Source organism: Poecilia latipinna, unplaced genomic scaffold (assembly GCF_001443285.1).
Source record: "Poecilia latipinna isolate Pla-1442-1.1 unplaced genomic scaffold, P_latipinna-1.0 Scaffold282, whole genome shotgun sequence".
Lineage (NCBI taxonomy): Eukaryota > Metazoa > Chordata > Actinopteri > Cyprinodontiformes > Poeciliidae > Poecilia > Poecilia latipinna.
In genome coordinates this window covers 165,919-181,235 of record NW_015112898.1, presented here as the reverse complement: position 1 = coordinate 181,235, position 15,317 = coordinate 165,919, and the positions used below count along the sequence as shown (strand labels likewise).

Sequence of the window (15,317 nt, the reverse complement as noted above, 5' to 3'; positions counted from 1 at the left end):
TGCTGAAGTGGCCCTCGGTGAAATTGAGTTTGACACCCCTGTTCTAGAGTATTATTTGTGTTTGTGGGGCTGTAACTGCTCTGACACACAGTCACACACAATCACATAGTTACCTTAAAAACTTTAAAACTTTAAATGTCTGCTGTCTGTGTTTCTTGTTTAAAATAAAGCAATAGAAAACAATAAAAACTTCAACACAAATATCAGACTGTATTCAACTGAAAGTCTACAAAACAGCCAAGTAAATTAGCACTTTAGAATCTTCAGAATTTCAAAAAATTAATTTAGGGGAAGCTAAGTGCGCTAAAGTTAGCTTAAGTGGCTAATTAGCTCCATTGTTAGTGAATCAGCAAAACTGTGCCTAATATTATTTATATAAGCTTATAATAAGTGCATATGTGATCCTATTCTGCTGCGCTAGCAACCACACATCCCAGAGGATTTGCACCTGACTCACTCTGCGGTTACAACAAACAACAAAATGGAGCTGGAATATGTGAAGCAAAACCAGGAAAGGGGAAAAGTTACACTGCTTACTGAAATGGTGGTCTGAAGCTGTAAAAGCTTAATTACAATAATATGTGGGGTTTAATTCTGCCCTGGGCGTCTAGTTAAAGTTAAACAGTCGGATTGGATCAGGAACGGACACAATGCCTGTGAGGTTTCGCCTCCAGATCCAGACTGGGAGGAATTCCTGATTTCAGACCACAGCTCAGTCGTTTAGAGTCATTTATTTTTATTGTTTATTTGTAGTTATTGGGGCCACAGTTGGCGATCTTTGTCAATGCTGTGAAAAAGGTCAGTGTGTTCATCTGCATATTTACAACAACTTGTTTTTCAAGCTCTGCAAACCAAATGCGGTCAATTGACTTCTGTATTTAATTATTTATGTCAAACAATTTGAGAAAACAAGGACAAAATAATCAGCTTACCACTATTTACCACTGTTTTTCTGTTTGGAAAGTGAGCACCTCTTTAATTATACCCCTTATCTCAATTTAATGAAATGAATCACATACCGACTTAATAATTATCAGAAATTTCTAATTAAAAACATGTTATGGTATTCATATGCCTGTTCAGTTTACTGATAAAACAAAATGATTACAAACTGAGTCTCATAACAGGACAAGAAAATTTACTATCCCATAATAATAATATTAGTTCAAATTCAAAAATACTTCATTAATCCAAAGGGATTATTAAAATAATTTTATTATAAGTTTAGTAATAATAAAATTAACAATAATTCTATTATTATTAAATGATAATTTAATAATAATATTTATTATTATTATAAATACAATGTACTTCTTTAGCTGAACTTCACATAAGCATCAAAATGTAATTATTTAAAACCAAAATAAAGCACATAATGTTAGGATGTAAGTAACGTGCCTGATTGATATTGAAATCATTTCGCTGACCTCCTCAGTTCCTGCAAAAAGTGGAAACTTGACATTAATTCAACAGTATTTTTGTTTTTTTCAGTGCGTGAGTTGAAAAAGCACTCCCTTTCTTTCTTATTCTTAAAACTGCACCCAATTATTTACAGGCCAATCCTGAACTGTTTAAAAAATTAAGTGCAAGTGTGTATGCGTGTTCATGCCGGATGATCTTTTTTACTTTCCTGCTGCCTGCATTTTTCCAATTCTTCCTCCAGTGGAGCCGGAGTTCAAGTATGTGGGCAACATGCATGGCAACGAGGTGCTAGGCCGTGAACTCCTCATCAAGCTCTCGCAGTTTCTCTGTGAGGAGTACCGGGCCGGAAACCAGCGGATCACGCGGCTGATCCATGACACACGCATCCACATCCTGCCCTCCATGAACCCCGACGGCTATGAAGTGGCAGCCAGGCAGGTAATGTAAACTCTGGTATATGTGTGAGCTTTTTTCGCCCTGAAAGAAAAACCAGAGACAGAAATCTCCCCAAGGGACTCTCTTTGTCTGTTTTTCTAATCTAGTCATCTGCTACCTAAGAAAAAAAAAAAAGAAGTAGATTTGTTATTTTTTCGCCAAAAATGTCAGGGTCCCAGAGTGAATCAAAGCACTTTCCTCACACTCAACACATAGTTTGTTTAAATCCACGCGATAATATGCTAAACCATCTGTTTTAATTTCAAATGACACATCCAGACAATAGCAGGTAATTTTTATCCCAGTGTTTGCTCGAGTTAGTGACTATCTTGGAGGTAATTGGGGACTGAACCACAGATCGCATGCTACGCACTCTGACACAAACACATACACGTGTGTGCAATCTCTTTGAGGCTAATTATAAGTCCGGAAGCGAGCTGCAGCACATGGCAGACAGCAGGCCCTCTCTTTGCCAGTCGCAGCACATAGGAATAACTCCACTGTAATTTGGCGCTTAGCAGATGTTTGGGTGCAGCACCATCTGAATGGTAAGGTTTGTTTTCCTGAATCTTGGTTTGGATTGTGTCGGTTCTGTCCTATACAATCACAGAAGAACAACAGAACCGGATACATTTTCATGAAGGTGTCTGTAACGGTTTTCAAACGTGATATTCTGGTACATTTGGTTCGATTGGGGAGCAAAGTTGCAACATTTGTTGAATTTTCAGATGGTTCGGTTCTCTTTTATTTGGAATTGTTCTTCTCAGAAGCAGCCGGGTACTGATGTACTGACGCACAGAAACAAAACCGTCACCAAGTTTCTTCACCCAGAGCTACAACTGACCAACTGACGCTACAAAACAAACAGTGACGTAACTTCTGCAGCTGAACAAAAATAACTGGGCAAATAAAATATATTAAATAAATGAATAAAAGAGTGTATTATCCATAACTTTAAAAAATAGTAATAATTTAAATAAAATACTTATTGAATGCAACATGTGTATACTGTATGTTTAAATTTGTTCTACTTTTGTGTAACCAGGTTGTTGTGTGTTACCAGGTCCCTCTTGAAAATGAGGTCTAGATCTCAATTGGGTTTTATATGGTTAAATAAAGGAAATAATAAATAATTAAATTTGTTATCATGATGACAATTTTGATTGTTGGGATTGTTATTGTTACTGTTTTCTCCACTGTTGGTTCAATGAAGGCATCAATAAATTTGAAAATATGGTTAAATGCAATTACTGTACTAATAGGAACAGTATTTGTGTTAGTGGGGCTCTAAAAAATGAGTAATAAATAGTTCTTATTGTAATTTTTATTGCTATCACAGTAGTATCACAAGATATCACGATAGAAATTTGAGTCCATATCGCCAACCCTTGCTCCCCGTCGCCAGTGGGGGCGCTGCATCAAGAGCCACTAAAGGAAACGGCACAAAAGCCTCAGAAGAAGACACTGACCGCAACTTCCTTCTTCACAAAACGTAAACAAAAATGGAAAGCCGTCAAATGTTAGCTGTTATAGGATTTCATTTTGTTTTTTGGAAAAGACTACGAGCCATTTCTCCCGGTGGCGCTGGACACAAACGTTTGTTTTGATTGTATTTTCCCAGAATACCCTGACCTGTAGTTAGCTTCCTGCTTTTGGAGCGGTCTCCAGTCCAAACCGCACCAGAATTCACTTCAACCGAACCCAGTCATGAGTTCTTTTAGGCTAAGTGAAAAATAAAACTCAGACCGCAGCTAACTTTTTAGAGCAGTTAGCTGATACCAGCAATACATGCTGAGCAATCACTCAGTTGGTCAGTTTGTGTTTGTGGGTCAACAGGGTTCTGAGCTGAACGGATATCTGGTGGGTCGGGGGAATTCCAGAGACATCGACCTGAATCGAAACTTTCCAGACCTGAATTCACTGATGTATTACTACGAGAAAACCAACGGACGAAACCACCACCTCCCTCTGCCAGACAACTGGGAACAACAGGTCAGTGTTACTGGAGATGCTTCAATTATAATGTGCTTATGTCTCTTAAATACACTTAAAAGAGAAATAACCTTTTCTGACATTAAACAGATTTAATTGTTTTAGGACAGTTAGAATGTAAAACTTTCCTCAGTATTTGGTAACATTGCCTTTTAAACTGTCTGACTTGGCTCAAATGTTTTAGTTTCGTTTTATAATGTGTTAAAAATTGTTTTTGTCTCTGAGCAGAGTTGGGTAGTAACTAGTTATATTTATTTGTTTTTAACTTTTTTGGAAAAAATGTACTCTATAGAGTACTTTTAACTTGAGTAATTTTATTATTGCAGCTCTTGCTTGAATAAAATTTCTGGATACACTACCCACTCTGAGTAACTTCACTGAATGACGAACAAGCCCATTTTAAATTTAAATTAAATTAAATTTAATTTCAGTTTGGGATCAATAAAGTATATTTGAATTTCAATTTTGAATTTTTAACCAAAAATTCACCAGACACAATCAAATACCAGCAGTTTTTTGTTAAGAAAGAAACTGAATTTGCCTGATTTTGTTATTTTGTAATAATGTTACTCATATAAATTATTTTCATTTTGGTCTCTAAAATACCAAAATTTCCACAAAAGTTTGTATTTTGGTCTGATTGATTGTTATTTTTAGATATTAAATGATTTATGTTTTGATCAGTTACTCGGTACGTGAATAGACCTTTTACCAAATAGTTGTTTACTCTTAAGTCATTTCTTGGACAAAAACTTTTAATTTTTTTCTGCTTCTGGGACAGTGACCCAACAGGTTGTTGCTAAGTAACCAAAAAGTGAGTGAGTTGCTAGGTAACTAAAGAGTGACTTAGTTGATTCCACCAACCTGTAAAATTATTGAATATTCTATCACACAAAATGATCTTGTGTCTATCTCGATACATTATTACTGATTTATTGTCCAGTCCTAATGTTTTAAATGTAAATAATCTGGCTTTGGCTGCATATGTGTATTAACTTATTAATAGAAATGTCTGTTTAAATGAAAGAAAATACACAAGAAGATGAGGAGAAAAATGAAGTCTGTGGGAAACCAGATGAGTTTGTGTGTGTATGTGCTGAATAATGGGCAACTGTGACATTGCTGGGTTTCTTTGGCATTAACTTTGTTGATATTCATAAACTGACGAGTTTTGACAAGATCGGATTGCTTTACAAACAATTTGGTGCAAATGTTGGACTCTTGAAACAGACAGGACTCTGTCTTCTGTTTTGGCAACTTTATCTGCCCCACCCTGTGTATTTTTTGGGGAATTGTTTTCTCAGAAGCAGCCGGGCACTGACGCACAGAAACAAAACCGTCATAAAGTTTCTTCTCCCAGAGCTACAACGTTTCAACTGACGCTTCTTCCGCTACAAGACAAACAGTGACGTAGCACACAGCTCAGATTCTGTAAAACATCTGCAGCTGAACAAAAATAACATATTAAATAAATGAATAAAAGAGTGTTTTATCCATAACAGGGTTTCCCCTAGTGTATTATAAGCCTGGCAGCCCGCCATGCTTTACTAGCTGCCCCGCCAGGCCAAGCGTTGCTTGTTTTTGTTATTAGAAGAATTAATAATAAAAAAAAACATAAAGACTCTACAGGCGATTTGTTTTTTGTTTTAAGTGTAAATAACAGCTAATCTCCACTTTATTAACACAAATATAAAATTTTATGTTGTTTTCATGAATTTGCTTTAGGTTTTTGCATGTAAAGAAACACAGAAAAAGGGCTTGAAAGAGTAAAGTTCCACGTAAAGAAAGCACATATCTTTCATATCTTTCTAGAAGCTGCAGTTTTGTGAATATTACCTTTAAAGTCTCTTAAAGGGTACAACTGTTGGCTTAACTTTACAGAGTAAATACCACCATTGAGGTTGGTTTCAGAAGACACCTGGCTTCATTCCAGGTGATCGAATGGCTTCTGCAGTTCACTGTGTACTTGCTTCAGGGCACTCAAGTGTGAAATGAACAGTAGGGGGATTTATAAAAGCATGTGCCGTCAAAGTATTGCAAATAGTCTGCCAAAAGGCACGTTTCCAGCATGAAGGTCAGGTCCTTGGGGGAGTCTCAACTTCTCCTCTCGAATGCAGAAGGAAAAAGCTGCTGTTCATGATTAACCCTTTTAAGTTTTCCTACTAGCTGGAATGAATATTGTAGCCTATCAGATTTCCATTTAATCAAAATACAACAGCGTCCTTCAGCCTGTTGTGTAAAGTTGAAAGTAGACATGATGGTGTTTGTACCACATTTTAGCAGATTTCCATCTGCTTTTAATAATGAAATGATGACAATTAGTTCATAAGATTGCATCACTTTTGCAGAAACCAAAGTCTGTCTCTCCTTTTGTTACTGCTGTTCAGTTTTTAAACAAATTAAAAAAGACGCATTCGGTGTTGCGTTTGGTTTCTGGTTGTATCCAGGTGGAGGCAGACTTGAAGAGCTTTAATAATGAAAAATTAAGATTTAGATAGAACTCCACTGAGAAGAGCTACAGAGAGTCAAGACAGGAGCAAACAAAAACCAGGAGCTTAAATGCTGAAGTGGAAAACAATAAACCAGATGAACTAATCAAAGGAGACGTGGAAACAGTGTTGGCAGAAGGAAAGTGGAGAAACTGAGGGAGGGAGACTAATTAACAGAAATGGAGAGAGAAAGAGCAACATAAATGTAATAGTAATAAATCCAAACGCACAAGAATAAACTAAGAAACTAAACACAAAAGATTGAACTGATAATTTATTAAATATAAGAGCAAATGAAATGAATACAAGAAGACGTATGGAAAAAAATATAACAACGTCATGATCAAAACACACACACAAGGAGTTTGATTATTTCTGCTGATTCAATTTTTCTTCTTCTTCAACCTTTATTTAACCAGGATACAACTTCTTGACACCAATGATGTCTTTTGCAAATGTCCTGACAGTTAAAACATTTACTTACAAAAACACAGTGCAACATCAATAACGTCATCAAATAAAACCCTCTCTCATAATGTCAGTTTAAACAGTGGCATATAGACTTTTTACTTATTATGATACAAAATAATTCATCTCTGCATCAACAGATAAAACATGCTTTATACAGGAAACTCTCAATGATTTGTTTATTTTAAAATATTTACAAAACTTGATTAAAAAATTATAAAGTGGTTTTGGGTGCAATCATAATGTCGCAAGACAAAGTAAAAAAGTAAAACAAATTATGTAAATATATAATTCTAGACTCTTACCTTATTGGGAAACTAGTTTAGGAGACTGGTTCCTCATCCCTTACTTTAAACCAGCTTAATCAGAAACTGGTTTAAAGTGTCTGATTTTTACTCTCAAGCAAACATGAGGAGTTTATAATTTCCATCTTTTTTCACCTCCATATTTTTCATTAAAATGTTAAAACTACTGTTTTTCTGTGTAGCAGCCCCAGTTTGTCCCAGATGGCCGCCTCCAGACTCGGAGACACAACCGTGCCACTGTTATCGCCGTGTTATTCATGCTGGTCAGGGTAACATTTACTGGCAACATGGAGCCACAAGCTCTGCGTTAGCCTTCAGGCAAATCAAGGCCGCATGCTGTAATTTAGCCAAGTGATAGTATTTCACTCAAAGGAATGATTGAAGTGAAAAATGCCTTCCTGTTCTTCAGATGTGGGGAAATGACTTAAGGTTTACAGAGACTCTAGAATATTTAGTGAAAATCCTCCATAAATAGAAAATCTTATGTTTTCATCTTTTTCTAATTACTTGGTAAAATGATGTTTTGATGTTTTAATCACTACCTTTTAGTAGAGTTTTTAGAAAACCTCACTGTGTGAAGCAGTAAATTACCACATGTGCATTACACTGTAAAAAAGAAATACTAAAATCTACTCAGTAAAATTAAGGCAGCACTTTACAACCCAATATTTTTAATGAGATTTTACTGTTTGGATTTGAGTCAAAGTTAATTTAAACCTTTTAAATTTAGTAATTTAATTTAAGTATACTCGAATAGAAAATATAATTTTATTAATTAAACAAGCAAATTAAGTCAGAAAAAAATACTTTTTACATTTATATAAATTAATCATAAAAATGAATTTAAGTTAATGTAAATTTATCGAACAACGGGGTACCAGAGCCAGGCTACAGGAATTGCTGTGCAATTAGAAGAACGTAGTCATACTATGAGCAGAATAAAGATGCACTTTTACTAGAGGAACATATTAAAATTATGGGAAGAAGTTTTAATAAGACAAAAGCTTTAAAAAATTTTTTGAGTTCTTTTAAAATTATTACTTTATTCTCCAATTATTATGACTTCATTCTGGTAATATTAAGACTTTATTTTTGTATTACTACGACTGTATTCTTGTAATGAAAGCAGATATACTTTGTCATAGACCTGAATTGAAAGCCTAAACTGTAAACTGTTAAACAAGATGGTGGCATTTGGCATGCTGACATCACTCTGAACTGTGGAAACCAACGGAGTGCATTAGTGGCAAGAAATTCAGACTTTTCAAACATTCGATTCTCAAAAATAATTGATTCCTTATTGCACTGTATCCCTCAGCATTACTCTGTTTCACCCTGACTCTTCCTCACAGGTTGAACCCGAGACTCTGGCGGTCATAAAATGGATGCAAAACTACAATTTCGTCTTGTCGGCCAATCTCCACGGAGGAGCGGTGGTGGCCAACTACCCCTTCGACAAATCACGAGACGCTCGCATTCGAGGGAGGACCACGTACTCGGCCACTGCGGATGACAAAATCTTCAGGCAGGTGTGCAGCTGCTTAAAAGTTCCTCCCAGATGTTGCACATCTGACCTGATCTCATTGTTGTCTGATGCATATTTGTGTAAGCATCTGAATGACGGGGAGCATATGCGTTTGTGTGTGATGATAGTTGGCGAGGACGTACTCGTACGCTCACAGCTGGATGCACTTAGGCTGGAACTGCGGAGATTTTTTTAACGAAGGCATCACCAACGGAGCCAGCTGGTATTCTCTGTCTAAAGGTAAAAAGTTAACTCCTAGCATGATGCGACCCCTGGTCATGTTACAACTTGTTTGTTTTTTCTCACCTTGTAAATATAGTCTCTATTGGCTTCAGCGCTTTTCAGCATGTCCTGCAGTGTTTGTTTTCTGGTTTTCACCCAACACTTTGATCATTGCTTTGTCGCTGCATACCGTCCCAAGCCTTTTTCTGGAAAGCTCTCTCTCATACTGACTCATCGTTGACTAGTTTGGACCTTTGCCTTTGCTAAACAAACCCACTCAGTTGATTCTGTCCCGTGTTTGGGCCGTTTTTATGTCTCAGCAATGTTCAATTGGCCATTTTTTCTTTTCAGAAAATTACTTTCTTCCCTATTTTTTCTCAGTCAAGTTTCTTTGTATAGCACATTTCAGCAACAGAACAGATCAAAGTGCTTCACATCATGAAAATATCATACAGTCACTGATTCTAAAACAAGCAATAAACATTGCATTTTGTCAGTGTTATCATTAAAATCATCAAGCAAATACACATCGGGTATGTTGATAATTGCTGTGTTTTCATTACAGATGTTTGCAAAACTTTGTTGTTCCGCCAAAGTTGAAAAAACACAATTAAGTAAAAAAATACAGTTAAACTTATGAATAAGTTTGATCACACAATAAAAAATATGCAGCAACACCATCCTTCTTCCACTTCCTGTCTTCTTCGTAACATCCGGTTGTTCATCACAAGTCGTGTGAAAAACAAACAAACATAAAAAACAGTGTTTCCATTGAAATACACTACTTCTGATACAGATGAAAAGCCGTGTCGGAAACGTGGATTTTTATAAACACTGTTTTTTTTTTCTTCCCTTTTTCGAATTTATCTTAATAGTTACAATTTGATCAATTTTAAAGTAAATGGAAATGCAGCTAATGTTCCATTTACTAATCAAAAACAACTCTGATTTAAAGGAACTCAATGTTTCGGCAGTTCTGCAGTTTTCTGAAAGTTTGTTCCAGATTTATTGAGCTTAGAAACTTTAGTAATTCAAAAATATGGCGTCAGATTTTAGAGGTTGTATAATTTCTCTTTTGTCTTTGGTAAAAAAAAAAAAAAAACGCCATCCTTTTCTCCTGCTGGTACTAAACTCTCACGTTTGTTTTGGTTGTATTTACCCAGCATGCTATTTGCTATAGTCTGCTTCCTGCTTTCAGAGCCGCTTTTGGTCCACTTGGCGTTCACACATGCTTTTGAACGGCACCGCGGTTACATTTAACTTTGACTGAACTAAAACCTGGTCTGCTCAGGGGTTTAGGTAAACCAGAGTTTGCTTTTTTAGTCTGCATCAGTGTTTGATAGCGAATTCACATCTTCCCAAACAAACTGGACTTTCTAGATAAACTAACTAGAGTTGGATTAAAGCAGACTAAACAGGGCTGGTGTGTGTGTGGTTGTTTTTCCTATGTTTCTCTTTGTTGCCCTAAGATGAACTGGCAACCTGTCCAGAATGCACTCTTGGATGAACATAGTTTAATAAAAATTGTGAAGTCATGTTGAGCAAACCCCTATGCAGCCAAAGAGAATGAGTATTGAAATTCTCAGCTGCATACAAGCATAGACTTGGTAAAAAAAAGACAAGTATGGACAAGGCCTGAAATCCAGTTTTAATTTGGATTTTTTTATCCCTGCCACGGGGGAAAATAGATAAAGGTTGGACTGTCTGTTAGGTAATGTTGTAACGCTGTGTGCAGAAGTTGTAACAGTTAAGTTAAGCTAATATCACCACAGTCCGGGTAAACGTGATCTGTAGAGCTGATTCCAAACTAGAAAATTTATGCAGAACTCTCTTAAAACTGAGTCAATGGTTCATCGATTTAAAGTAATAATTTTGATCTATACATGCCCAGACCATTTCAAACTCTCTAGTGTGAAACTGATCTAGGTTTAGACTAGGGCTGGGCAGTATGGCTGACAGAATGTAAGCATTTCATACCAATCGATAATTTTTGTTTTAAATATCTGAAATGCTGACAAACTGCTGGTGTGATCTTTTCTGTTTTAGCCACAGTTTTTTCTCAGCTACATTGTTTTGTTTTTGTGTTTTGTTTTTTGAGCAGTCATGAGGCAAAGGAGCAAAACCTGAAACTGCTACTCTATAGGTCGTTGCTAGGTAACCAAAGAATGCATGAGTTGCTAGGTAACCAAAGAATGCGTAAGTTGCTAGGTAACCAAAGAATGTGTGAGTTGCTAGGTAACCAAAAAGTGAGTTAGTTGATTCCGCCAACCTTTACTTAGCTGGGCTTGAGAAGTTGAGCTGCTAAACTCTTTCCTCTGCCTACATTAGTTCAGTGAAATTATTATTATCTATCAGACATGTTATTTCCTGATATTGATCACAACATATATTATTTGTTTATTGTCCAGCCAATAAACTTCGTAAAGTCCATAAATAAGTCTGTAAATGTTTCTAGCTGGTGTATTGTTAGATCAAAATCAAAGTGGAGGAAACTCTCTGTATTCTTTTTTTTTCTGTTCAAAAATCAAAAGAATGATGAGAGATTTACATGTTTGCCCTGTAATGAGGGATGGAAACAAGCTGGTTAATCTAAATTGCTGCTAAACACTATAATCAGAGTGTCTGTTTGTGTTTTTGGCACTTACCCAGCAAGGGCAATGATTGAGAAATGAGACCCATTTTTCCACCAAAGATTTATCTAAAACTTCAAATGTTTATCTGACCATAAGAGAAAGTGTTCGGCTTCATCTCAGTTGAAAAGTATGTGAAGCTGCAGAGCTTTACGAATGAGTCGTGAGTTTTTCAATGGGACGAAACCAGACGCAGTCTTATTTAGCAAGAGTATGTCATGTTTAATTTAGCAGGTATTTTGGTCCAAGTGTTGTGTCATGGTCTGTGAGGTTACGTTTGAGCTTCGTCACGGACATCAAGAGAGACGAGAAGCTTCTTGAATAAAAACATTTCAAATCTCATTTTTACTTTTGTTGGTTTTTTATTCACTCTTTGGGACATTTTGGTCTACTTCATGTTGTCTGACGGGATCTAATAAGTGAATCTTTGGTTCTGAACCATAGAAATATTTTTAATCACAGTTAAATCATGGTTTAAAGTGAGGTAATTATATTCTGATCAACAGTTGGTTTGATTTGGATCGATTTATCTCCTAAAATTGTCAATTGAAAAACTACATTTTGTATTCTCTCCCCTCTTGACCTGTCACAATAAACAATAAATCGATTAATCGCATGACAAATTAAAAGAAACTCAATTATTTTCTTTTCCTTGATTTATTGTTTTTCTCTTTTCTCTCTCTTTTTTTTTATTTTACCAAAAACTGAATAATAAAAATATTCAGACTGGTGTTTTGGTTTCAACTAGCCCTTTTTTTCAAAGATAATTTTGTTTACAGAGACTTCATTATTCATTTTATTTGTTGTTTTCTTTATTTATTTTGGATTTTTTAAATGTTTTCCAGTTCCAGTGTTTAAGAATGTCTTCTTGCTTTATTGTGCCTTTATTACTATTGTATTACTTGGTCTCAAGGCAACAATATTATCGTTTATCACAATAAGTTCTGGGACAATTTATCGTCTAGTAAAATTTGGTATTGTGACATCTTAGTCTAATATGTATAAACATTTGTTTATTAATCTGAGAAGATAGGAAAAGTGTTCAGTCTTTGTCTCCAGAAACGTCTTGAACCTTCAGAGAAAATGAGATTTCTCTTCTAAAATCTAACAGGAATAGATTCATCATCTTTCATTTATTGTTTCTGTTTATTCAAGGCATGCAGGACTTTAACTACCTGTACACCAACTGTTTTGAGATCACTCTGGAGCTGAGCTGTGACAAGTTTCCTCCAGAGTCGTCGCTCCCCAGAGAATGGCTCGGCAACCGAGAGGCGCTTATTTCGTACCTGGAACAGGTCAGAAAAATTCACCCTGATGTCAATTTAATCCGTCTAGTGAACTCTCTTTCTAAATTTGGGCCTTCGGTTTCAGAGAAATATTCGTGTCGGTGAGTGTTGTGGTTTGGTTTTAAAATTAAATGTGCTTTTAATTCACTGCGATTAAAATATATAGTCAGGAAGTCTTATTTCACAAAGTCGGGATAATTATTTTTCCCCTCATTGTGGTGAAACTGAAATCCCTTCATTCTGTGGAAAGTTTATTGTTTTGGAAAGTTTGTTCGACATGTAATTTGTAGCCCCACCACCACTACGGTTAACAGCCATCCGTGGTATTAGTATAAAAAATGCTTCCCATGATGTTTTTGATAATAAAAACTCCAGCAGTTTTGCTTTTCTTTTTAATGTCGCCTGCCTGTTTCCAGGTGCATCATGGGATTAAAGGCATGGTGTATGACGAGAACAACAACCCAATCAGTAAAGCTGAGATTGTTGTCGCTGGGATTAATCATGATGTCACAACCGGTAAGACTGCAGTGTGTTTCTATTTATGTAAATGTTTTTATAGCAAATTCAGTTTTTATAAATGCTGGAAATGCATTTGCATTTATGTGACATGTATTAATAGGTGCCATGTATGTCAATTTGTTTATTTTGGCTATCGATTTTGTGCATTTTTGGAGTTATGTGTAAAATCTGAGGAGAAATTTCCATTTTCTTAACAATAAAGTATCTTATCTTGATCATTTGGATAGTTACAGGCTTACACATCTGGAATAAATAACAGCTATTTGATACAAAAACAGACATCTAAATAGTTTCCATTGCTGGAGGAGTGCACAGTTGATCTGACTGTAGGAGAAATGGACAAAATGAAAACTAGAGCAGTCAGTTTCAGACAGACATGGACCCTCCTCTGCTGGCCGAAGGGAGAAATGCACTTCTCAAACAAGTCCAGTCTAAACACAGTGCTGGTCAGAGGTTCGCATAATGATAATGTCGACAAGAATTCGGTGTACAAGTTTGAATTTATTCCAGATTTTCTTTAATCCACACAAGATCAAAGTTATAAATATAGTGATCATTTACAGGTGTACCTTCACTAATATTAGGTTAAAAGTAGAACTGGACAATAAATCAACAGCAATATGTATCGCAATAGACACGATCGGTATGAATAGATAATACATCTAATAGAATATTTAATACATAAAATATTCATGTAGACAAAGGAAAGGCTTTAGCTGCTGTAACAACCAGCTAAGCAAAGCTGGTGGAATCAACTGACTCACTCACTTTTTGGTTACCTAGCAACTCACTCATTCCTTGGTTACCTAGCAACAGTTTGGTGAGTAACTGCCGCAGCAGCAGTTTAAAGTTACGCCACTTTGCCTCATAACTGCTTAACAATAATAGAAAAAAAACCCCAACCAAACAAAAGAAAAACAGCATGAATAAAAGAGGAAAGATCATGTAACTAGTTTGGTTGTATTTCTGTTTAAAACAGAAAAACAAATCAATTATTATACGCAACGACTGATATGAGACACTTGTACCGTGATTCGTTTTTCAGCTATGTCGTCAAGCCCTCGCTAAAAGTCCTTTAGACAATTAGAGCTCAGCGAATAAAAGTTTTGTTGCCATTAACCTCATTAATATGATGCTCAATGTGCTAGTGGTAGAGAAACAACTTACTGTTACAGGAAAACTGCTTATCTGCCATCATTGGTGGCCATGCTAACTATCCTTAGCATTAGTGGTAAGTTGTGGTGAACCAGCTGTAAAGAGCAAGTCTTTCCGGACCTTGTCTGATTTTAAATCCACAAGTTTACAGTTCTGATCTGTAAATGGCGATGTAAAATAATTGACACCAACCTCTGTGTCGTGGATTCCTCCAGGTGTGGATGGCGACTATTTCAGACTCCTGCTGCCAGGAACGTACACCGTGAAAGCCTCCGCTCCAGGTTACCTATCTTCATCCAAAACAGTGACGGTGGGACCAGCTGAGGCTATCCAGGTTGAAAATTTTCAGAAAATCTCTACTTTGAAAGATTTAATTGTTTAAAAAGCGGCTGAAATACTCATCTTTTTTAAAACTTGCTCCCTGGCAGCTTCATTTTTACTTGAAAAAAGCGCCAAAACAAAACCTAAAGGGCAAGCACCATCATGGAAAGAAGAACATCTCCGCCAACAAGGCGTCACTGAAGCTCGGCCCAAGATGAAACATGCACAAAAACGCACACAGAAGTTAATCCAGAGACACAGAGAAGGCATACCCAGCATATTAATTATGTAAATGATACAAGTTCATGATATATCTTTGTAGTCTTAGGGTAATTATGGGATAAAAACATTCTTTTCTTTTTAATGATTATAAATCGTTGCATATATATGAAAGGGTTGTTCCAAGCCAAGTGTATTTATGTAACAGTGTTGATATGTATGAACACAACTGTTTGTGTAAGGGGGGGAAAAAAGCAACCTTTTTGTTATCTTGGTTACGTAAAATTTGATGAGAACTGTAAAATGAATTAAAAGAATGTTTTTACAAT

At 36.0% G+C, this 15,317-nt stretch overlaps 1 protein-coding gene across 1 annotated transcript in view; it reads left to right on the top strand.

Moving 5' to 3' along the window:
• cpn1 (carboxypeptidase N, polypeptide 1) overlaps nucleotides 1-15,316 on the top strand; it is a 27,810-nt gene extending 12,494 nt beyond the window's left edge. Inside the window, exons 3-10 of the mRNA XM_015033918.1 lie at nucleotides 1,664-1,860; nucleotides 3,694-3,849; nucleotides 8,464-8,640; nucleotides 8,765-8,876; nucleotides 12,644-12,783; nucleotides 13,191-13,290; nucleotides 14,664-14,782; nucleotides 14,877-15,316. Coding sequence (XP_014889404.1) covers nucleotides 1,664-1,860; nucleotides 3,694-3,849; nucleotides 8,464-8,640; nucleotides 8,765-8,876; nucleotides 12,644-12,783; nucleotides 13,191-13,290; nucleotides 14,664-14,782; nucleotides 14,877-14,987 — 1,112 coding nt within the window. The 3' untranslated portion in view covers nucleotides 14,988-15,316. The remainder of the gene's footprint in view (nucleotides 1-1,663; nucleotides 1,861-3,693; nucleotides 3,850-8,463; nucleotides 8,641-8,764; nucleotides 8,877-12,643; nucleotides 12,784-13,190; nucleotides 13,291-14,663; nucleotides 14,783-14,876) is intronic.
• The last annotated feature ends 1 nt before the right edge of the window (nucleotide 15,317 follows it).